This window comes from Anser cygnoides, chromosome 6 (assembly GCF_040182565.1).
Source record: "Anser cygnoides isolate HZ-2024a breed goose chromosome 6, Taihu_goose_T2T_genome, whole genome shotgun sequence".
Taxonomy (NCBI): domain Eukaryota; kingdom Metazoa; phylum Chordata; class Aves; order Anseriformes; family Anatidae; genus Anser; species Anser cygnoides.
In genome coordinates this window covers 42,025,343-42,035,089 of record NC_089878.1, presented here as the reverse complement: position 1 = coordinate 42,035,089, position 9,747 = coordinate 42,025,343, and the positions used below count along the sequence as shown (strand labels likewise).

The window sequence follows — 9,747 nt, the reverse complement described above, 5'->3', positions numbered from 1 at the left end:
TGTGACCTTTCTTAGGATCACATTCACTTCACCTTTGCTATCACTAAGTTTAAAAAAAACATTATGGAAAAGAAGATGGACAATTCCAGTACTTCAGTCAAAACTCGCACAGGAAGTGAAGCTGTTAGGCTTCTTGGCATTGAGTTATTATTGGACACTAGTAAAAACAGATTAGACAGAAGCTATATATTTTAATAAAACCCAAGTAACTGAGTAACTCTTTTTATAAAGTATTTTATTGTCACTAACAGAAACACAGTAAGATACATGGCAACTATTTCCACAGTTTTTGATCCTTTACCACAGTGTGCTAAGTGCTATTTAGAATAGAAATTTGCTTCTATGTAAACATGAGTTTTTAAATGCATATTTTAACATTTCCGTGGCTGTTGAATAATGTAAATTCTTTTAGGCAGCATGAACTTCTCCAAGGCAGGCTGTGGCTTTTGGTGAGCAACTTGTAATGCTGCTGCAGGAATTTTGTGGCTCATCTGTAACATTAAAATGAGGGAAGAAAGTTGTAATAGAATACAACTTTTCTGTTGTTCTCCTCCTAAATTCCATCACATGAAAGTAGTTAAACCTAACTCTACAAAGAGTTCAAGTGATCACCAGAGAACTCAGTGATTCTGTACATTTAATAATTTCTGGTTTAAAGTTTTGAAATTAGTCTGACTACCTTCTGTGAATTATTGACTTTCTCAGTAGTTCATAGAATGAACTGACAAGATAAGGAAAGCAGAACAAATAAATTGTAACCGAGTTAACAGTAAGTGGTTACAAATTCTTACCTTTCCTGATTCAAACCACCATCATTGTAATATTTAATTATCACTTTCTAAAGAAGGTTTATGTATGAGATTCTGGAAACCAGCTGTAGAAGAAAATGGTAGATCAGAGCAGAGGAGATGGGAAGTAGAGGAAAAACAAGATGATATCTCTGTTTCACCTTAACAAATAAGTCTAAGCCAAATTTCAAGATCTACATAGTAAAGCTTTGATCCCATCTGTTGATGAAAGGCTTATGTTGAAATGTGACTGATGTTTTACAAAGCTCTATGGATGAGGAACTCTTCGTATGCTTCAGAATCTAAAGATTGCATGAGTATGAAAAACAGATGAGAACAGTCAGATCTGATTAGCATGCAAATTAAAAAGCTGCTTGTTAAATCAGCTTTTGCAATATTTAAGTGTAAGACTCTGCATCAACAACCTAGCAAGAGATACTAGACCTGTAAGCATAATGATGAATAAAAGGGTCTATCAGCAGCTTTGTGACATAAAATTTTAAGTAATCTTGTATTTCCAAGAGAGAAATCAGTCAGATGTCTGACTATCTTGTATCAGTCCTCAGGTGAAATAACTGTATATGGAGCAACAATGGAATATGTTGTACCTGTTGTCTCAAGGATCACTTAAAACAGTTTGACATTAGCTTACCACCTGTGCACTTGTCAGCAACACTACCCACTTCCTTTTTAAGTTATCTTTTTTCTTCTCTGAGCGGGATCCTTAGAGAAGTTAAAGCCATTTCCATAGGTGGATAGTACTGAAGACTATGTTTTGTTCTGGGTTGCAAACCCAGCTCTGCCAAAAAATTACTATGTCACTGATAGCTTTTCTCCACATTTCAGTAAAATTTCTAGTACCAAAGGGGCCTAAAGGAAAGCCAGGGAAGGGACTCTTTGTCAGGGGGTGTAGTGACAGGACAAGGAGTAATGGCTTTACATTAAAAGAGGGTAGATTTAGATTAGAGATGAGGAAAAAATTCTTTACTGAGGGCGGTGAGGCACTGGGACAGGTTGCCCAGAGAAGCTGTGGATGCCCCATCCCTGGAAGTGTTCAAGACCAGGTTGGATGGGGCTTTGGGCAACCTGGTCTAGTGGGAGCTGTCCCTGCCCATGGAATGGGTTGGAATTACATGGACTTTAAGGTCCCTTCCAACCCAAACCATTCTATCTTCCGTGAATTTGAAATCAACATACCACTAAAACAAAAAAAAAAATACACTTTAATATCTAATAGTACTTTTCTATAACACATATACACATAACCACTTTGTGGCTACTTATTTAATGCTAAATAGGAGTAGAAATGCACAGAACAATTAAAAAATAAAAAATAGCAGAATAAGAGACTGCTGGTTACATTTTAGCCATCTAGCATTTCACCCACATACGATCTGTTTCTTTAGAGACTATCATCAGGAATGTTTAGTAGTGGATGACAAGCCTACAAATGTCAGATGACAGCAATTTAAGGAAAATTCACTGTTTTTTTTTGTTTGTTTGTTCTTGTTTAGTTTTATGGAGAGGCCTTGACAAATACATATCTTGTTCTTCCACATGTACTTACTTTGTCCAGTGCTTCTGCCAGTATGACACTCATCTTCTGAATTTTTGAAATACTGACGACAGCACTGTAAAGCATGAGAAAGAGAAGTATTTAGCATCTCCATCTTGCAAAAACGCTGCCACTTATTTTTCAAACTTGTTAATAAAAAACATTCTAAAATGGAAATTTAAGTTTTGGAGCTAACTATATGATATAAAAAGGAAAGTATGCTGCCTCAGAATAGAGCAATGGAAAATCTGTGTTGTGGCTTTTCTTTTTTATTTATACATAGTTTTATAGAAAATACTATATTTTATAATTTTTTACACTGTGGAGTAGCTTCACCGAAGTCTAGCATGGAAAGACAGAAGTAAAAAATTTGACTTTGTTATTTTCTTGGTTCTAATCTAGGCCTATGAAAAACATTCATCCTCTGGCAGGGGAATATTTTCTTTGACATCAGCAAATTGTCAAGCAAGAACTTTTTGTACAAGATTATCCCATTAACTTCCTTGTAGTTCAATGCGAATTAGCCACATCACCAACATTCCAAATAAACAAGCTGTGGGTATGAAATACTTCAGATAAGCATTAGAAGATTACACATTCTTCTGATGATATTATTATTTGCAGTGACACCTCTATAGCTTAAAATGCAGTCAAGGAAAGTCAGTATCAGCCATATACATGGTACCAAACACCTTAACCGTGACTCTTGAAAAAGCAGATACTGCTTGAGTGAAGCTAATGATTCGGAAGATGAGACAAGATAAACTTTCTATTGAAATTTCAATTTAGGAATTGATAGTTTGCCAAAATGACAAATGTAAGATATTAAATATATGTTTATGCCATTGGATAACCATATTCTGGAAAAAGACAGCAGCAAGATTGGACCCAGACAACTAACAATTGGTGAAAAAACCTTCTAAACTAAAATCCTCCAGAAAAAAAAAGGGTTATTAAAGAAATAAAAACCCCCAAACAGAAGCCATTTCTCTTACATAACGAGCTATAACCAATTTTTATGTATTATCTATAAACTCATGCAGGCATCTAATTAGTCATTAAGATGATGAATTATGTTCTATCATGCAATATATTACACAGCACCTCTAGAGTAAGTACACTTTTTTAGAACTAAATCTCAAAGTTCAGCTCCTGCCAAGACTGAACTCAGCTCAGACCAGCCACTTAGAGCTGTAACAGTGACTTGTTTGAGACTATCAAATAATCTCATCTGAATCACAAACACAGGGACAGGGAATCTGTATGATTACTACTTAACAATTTTCCTGTGACTTGTATGACTGCAACCTGGCAAAATCCATCATTCCAACAAGGTATGTATACTATATTGAGTAACCATTGATCCCAGAGCAGTGAACAAGTAAACAGGAAAGAAGTCAGTGTTACTGCCTCAGCTTTGTTACAAAAAAAATTATTTTAGATCAGTGTCCTCCAAGCCACTGAGAAAAAGAAAAACAAACATAAACCCACAGTGGTGATTTCTGTAGGCCTGCCAAAACACTGTCACTATGCCAGTGTTAAATAAAATTAAACAAAGCTAATTTTAATATTAAAAGCTATCCAGAAAAAAAAAATAGAGGTAAAAATAAAATCACATTCATCCAAAACCTGAGTTCAGCCGTCATTCCAGTCACAAGCTTCCCTTTTAAATCCTGGTAAAATAATCTATTTCACAAGGATTCTACTAGATTACAGTACTTTGTGTTGGCTGTCAGACACTGATACTATGACTCAATGTAGACACAGATATTCAACTAAAAAGGAAGACTTCTTGATAGCAGCAAAAGATATTCAGAAATGCCAGATGCAAATCTGTTTATCTGTTTAAGTAATACAGGCAACTTAAATCCCAGTGGGGGTAAAAACGCACAAGCAAAAGCAGGAATCAGACCAAAGCCTGCCAGACTGTTTAGCAATCCTACCTATTTCAGGCTTTTTGAATTGTTACCTAGGTACTATAGACACATCACAGTATAGGTGGCACCTGTCTCATAGGTTAAAAGTAACTGAAGTCTCTAAATCCCTAGTGGTGGAAGGGCTAACTCACAGCTTTCAGGATAATTCCAAGGCATGCTGTAAGAAGACAGGATTCTAGAGCTGCTCCAAGTTTGGGCAGGTCTCTTCAGTAAGCCCAGAACAAGCTACCATGAGGGCCATAGAAAGATTGCTCAAAATGCTTTCTTTTCTTCTTGTGAGATGCAACACAATATTTAACCCATTTCAGTCTATTTTTATGCATAAAACCAGCCTCACATCGACACAACGTGGGAGGCGTCTATATCCAGACAGAAATCAGAGCCCACTCCCACAGGTGGAAAATGCTCTTTGAGAACAAGATGATATATTCACTTAAAGCAACAACAGATGTTTTTTGTCTACCCATACCCTAATGATGTTTGAAACAGTTTCCAATGGAAGTACCAGCTCCAGGCTGTCCTCATTCTAAAGGAAACGAAACCCACGTCTCTTCCCAAGAGTCTACAAGATCAACTGTACTCTCCTCAGTGGAGCTGGGCCATTCACTGTGCAGCAATAAATTTAAAGTTTTAGAGGGCTCGAAAAAGAGCAAGCATATGCCAGGACCAGGAGCACTCAATAGAGAGAGGGATTTCCAAGTTCCACTCTCACCTTACACATTACGTATTTTGAAAGCTGACAAAAAGGATAAAAGCATTAAATGCATTCCAGTTACAGGGAGTGGAAGTTTAGATCCATCCCCCCAAACTCAGCACTTTAACCACTACATTTTGTCTTATACTCACAAATTTCTAGTCTTTTTCTATGAATTAGCTCAGCTTCAACAGGAAGCATCTAGCTCACTGGTGAAGGCAAAGGATACGATTAGGTACGTACCCTTTCTAGCTGACAGTGGGCTACAACTCATGTCTTCCACTCCTTCACAAATATCCTAATCATTATATGGAGGAGGGCATGTACACCACTTCCTTGCACAGCAAGGTTCTATCAGGACACAGTAGATGTATTCCAAGAGCAAATCACTGGATACAACACCTTAGCGTCACACCGTCTAGTTTCTGAACATCATAGCAATGAGAAGGGAGCGAGGTACCCTGCAATGACTCTGCAATTCCAGATATGCCCAAGCAGAATCACAGGACCTTCGAGGGAACTTTTGTGCAAAAACAAAGGTATGTGGTAAAGTAAGGAATAGCTAGTCTTCATTTGAAAAAGCCGTAGGAGAAAACACTTGTTTTCACTGACTGCTTCTTATCCAGAAGGAGAAGCATGCCTTCATTTTGGGGCAAAATAGCCTGATCAACCTTAGGAAGTGGAAAATAGAAAAAGACAAATAAGATTTATGATTGAAATAGGAGATAAGGCCTATACAGGAGATATAAAAGATTCTTTATGGAGGGTGGGACACATTCCTTTCATTCCCTTAAGAATATGGACTGCCTAAAATAAATTTTATTTAATTGGAAACTGACTGAACATTACTAATGAAAGGTAGGCAAGACATTGTTTTCATTTCTGTTCCACAGCATAAAAACAGAGAAGATATTCAGCCTTTGTGTTTCATTGCAAGGCATCTTCCTTAGGTTTTGAAGCCTTTTTTAATAGTAGATTACCTCAAAGTTGCATTTTATTTATTAATTGCACAAGTTATTTTAAGAATTAAACTCTTCAGAGTTGAATAGTTGTCTTTATTTACAACCTTTGGCCTGTTGCCTATGAACTTTAACTATGGGGCAGGGAAACCAGCCCTGCAGTGCAATACCTCGTCTTGTCTTTTCCTGGAGGTTTACCATTTTTCTTAAGTCCATTTTCTTGCTTTTTAGACACTCTCATACCTCCAGCTTTGACTGCAAGAAGAAAACACAATTTAAGTACATACAGGATTGCATGCTAGACAAAAAAGAAAAAATACTTGTACCCCAGATTAATTGTTATCACAAAATTATCTTTTGGCATTTAACTCTATTTTTACTTCACTTGTATACATGCACATACACAGAAGTAAGCCAAAGAGTTCCAAGAAAGACTTTAAACTTCTGTGTCATAGTATATTCAAGTCAACTTCCAAATGCTGTAATCAAGAAGTCAATGGGTTTTCAGTCACTTGAATTTATATTAAATCTTAACACCTTAATATGTTAGTATGAATTCTTCCCCCATAAATCTCAGATGCAATAAATCCCACTTTAAATTCAACCAACAAACAAACAAACACACACCACGACTCTAAACACTTAGTTTTCAAACAACATCACTAACAGCAATAAAGGTTTCAGGATTTGTTCAAGGTATTCTAGGATAAAGCTAATAATGCAGATGCATGTTTATCTTTCACTTGTGTTCTAACAAGTTTAATTATATTTTATTAAGATATCTGCCAATCACAAAACCAATTAGCACTAATTAAGCTACAGAAGACCTAACAATAACAATTTAAGTTCTGAGGCATGTCAGAAAATTCAATTCTGAACAAAGAACATGTGAAGTTATCTAAAACATCTTGTTGAAACAAGTACCTTCTTCCCATTCACAAAGGTGTTTTAAAACTGCCAGCATAAGAAGGAACAAACTCAGTACGCATTCTGATTATTTTGAACAAGTTGTTTCCTCTTACAACAAGGTTCCTATTCTTCTTATTAATAATCAGGACCAGAGTTTCCAAACTTAAATACTGGGGGGGCAGGGACGACAGGGAATTGAGGAAAACTTCAAAAATTACTTGGCTAAATAGCATGAGAAATAGGTCTTTTTCCTCCTTTTTTTCTGAGCACATGCATTTGTCTATCTGACAACTGTTTTCTATCAATTCTGGCTTATCCCCTTGTATTTTCTGGTTGCAGGTTTAGTTTTAGAATTAACAATTGTCCTTTAGTCATGTTTGAAGCAGTGTTAGAGTGCTGTAGTTCTGTGGTATCTAGGCTTGTCTTTTCTTTTCAGCATTGCCTACATACAGATAATTATGCTACTGTTTAAGCAGCAAATAAATCGCCTAGCAATCTTACAGCTTCAAATACAGGTGAGACCTAGAATAAAATTCTGTTGGCAATCTAGCTGCAAAATGATAAGTCTCTGAAATAAAAATGCCAACCATTTCCAGTTGTCTTCTAATAAAGAGCATCGGAATTCCAAACACCCTCAAGCTCACAAGGTGTGAAACTCTTCTCTGGAAAGGGAGTTAACATAAGAAGCATCTTTAAACAAGAACAACAAATGATTAAAAAAAAGAAAAAGCCAGGATATTTCAAGATCTTAGCTGGAGGTCTGTTCTTCCACAGCTTGTTAGGTATGCAGATGTATTCACTTTTTAGGAATGTGTCAAACCCCAAAAGGGAATCATTCATTTAGTGGGATCTTCACTTAAGCACACATTTGCAGGATTGGCAATTTGTAAATACAAGTGCTTTTGATGGTTTTAATTTAACAGGGGGAAGAGATCAGACACACATGGCCAAGGAAACATTTTTAACACTATGAAGCGTTACAAAAACCACAAGGGTGGGAGAAGAAGAGGGAGATATCCAAAAATGGGAAAAAATATTTAAACACTAAGTGACCAATCAAGAGTCTTGCCTACTACAACAAGCCCACTGGGAAAAGAGTTGCTTATGATTGGAAGTCACATGAGACTTATTTCAATCTTTTCACTAACTTGAAAATAGTTGCTACTAGCAGCTATTCCGTGGTTGTGGGAGAGTGTAATATAGATGCTTCTGTAATGTGCCAGAAAGCTGGTTCATTATTTTTTTTGAAAGCAATTAAAAGAGATGTCTGAAAGTTTTAATATGGAGCTCAATTTTCATATTTTAAGTACCCTATAATCCATTTAACTTAACAGTTCAGTATTAAGTGCCAAAATCCTTACCAATTTCCATATTAAAACAAACCACAGCTTTCAAAGATGTAAGGTGGGAAAACAACAGTGACAAAAATGAATACAAAACAAAGGCACAGCACCTCTGAGATCCCAAGGTTACTATGGATGCTGTGGCCAGAATAAAGGGTGCCTTTACCCTGGTATCCACTTGCACTGCCTTCGCTCGCTAGGTGCCGAGCTGAAACTCGCTTCCTGGCATTCCTTTGCAGGAGTCACTGCATGGCAGCGACCGCAGGTGAAGCCTCCTGAAAATGGTCTCTGCAACCTCTGCAGCTTACTGTAATCTACGTTAAGAAATACCAGAACAAGCACTAGGGCACTACTGCAGTGGTTTTAAGGCCATTTCAGGTGCAATGCAACTGCCCCTGTCACTGAGAGGGAAAAAAAATAATAATCCAGAAAAGGACTAGCGAAGTCAGCTAGCGAAGCTGAAAAAAAGTTACTTCACAAACATGTAAAAGCATGCTTGAAAATTAAGCTTTTGAGAACACAGAAGACGTTTCGGGGGTAAGATGAGACCGATGAGTCACGCCTCGCTCCCCAGGCACCGAGGGCTCCCAGCACGCCAGGCGGCGATCCCAGCCGCCGCCCTCGCAGGAGCTCCCGCGCAGCACGGCGGCACGCGCAGCTGGCGCTCGCGGGGAGCAGCCCGGCCGGGCCGCGGGCCGAGCTACTCCCCCGCACGGCCGGCGGGCCGCCTGCCGCCGGAGCGCGCTTACGGAGCGGGCTCGCACGGGGAGCCGCAGGTGGCCGCGGCCTGCGCCCCTCCGGCCGCCGGGGGAGGCCGTCCTGCTGCGGCGGCGGGGCCGCGCCCTCGGCGGGCACCCGGCTGCTCCCCGCTGCTCCGTGACGCGCGCCCGGCCAGGAGGGCAGCGCGGCCCCGCGCCAGCCTGCTCCGGCTGATTCGGAGCGAGTTCGAGTGCAACCGAGCGGCGCAGCCGACGCCTCAGGCGCTGAGGCGCGGTGGCCGGCCGAAGGGGGGAAGGCGGAGGAAAACGGGCGAGTCCTGCGCCAAACGCCAGGGCGCGTCCAGCCCGGCGGGAGCGGCCGGGACGGCAGGGCAGGGCTGCCCCGGCCCCGGGCACCCACCGGCTCCGCGCTGCCGGTGCCGCCCCGCAGCCCCTCAGGCCCCGCGCGCCCCAGGGGCCGCAGACCACCGGTTGCGACTGGGCCCGCCCGGGAGGCTGGCGCCCGCGGCCGGACCGACGGAGACCCCGCTGAGACGCTGCTGAGACCCCACCGCGCCGCCCGCGGGGCCGCCGCCACAGGGCAGGCGCGGGGCGGGCTTCCCGCAGCTGCCGGCCCGCGGGGGCGGCGGCGGCAGGGACAGAGGAGGGGGAGTCTCGCGCAGGCGGCCCCGGCCCCTACCTGCAGGAGCCCGTCGGGCCGCCGTCGGGCAGGGCGAGACGCGCCCTGTGCGCACCATCGCCGGGCGAGAGGGCGGCGGGGGGACCGGCTTCGCGCGGGCCCGTGAGGCGGCTCGGGGCTGGGCCGGCAGGGGGCGGGGCGGGGCGGGGCGGGGCGGGGCGGGG

At 41.5% G+C, this 9,747-nt stretch overlaps 1 protein-coding gene across 1 annotated transcript; it reads right to left on the bottom strand.

Moving 5' to 3' along the window:
• Positions 1-218: 218 nt before the first annotated feature.
• On the bottom strand, positions 219-9,740 carry DAPL1 (death associated protein like 1). The gene is made up of 4 exons (XM_048054049.2): positions 9,584-9,740; positions 6,104-6,188; positions 2,356-2,419; positions 219-491 (listed from the first exon to the last, which is right to left on the bottom strand). Exons 1-4 carry the CDS (start codon positions 9,639-9,641, stop codon positions 372-374), a joined length of 327 nt encoding a protein of 108 aa, XP_047910006.1. The 5' UTR covers positions 9,642-9,740; the 3' UTR covers positions 219-371.
• Positions 9,741-9,747: the final 7 nt, after the last annotated feature.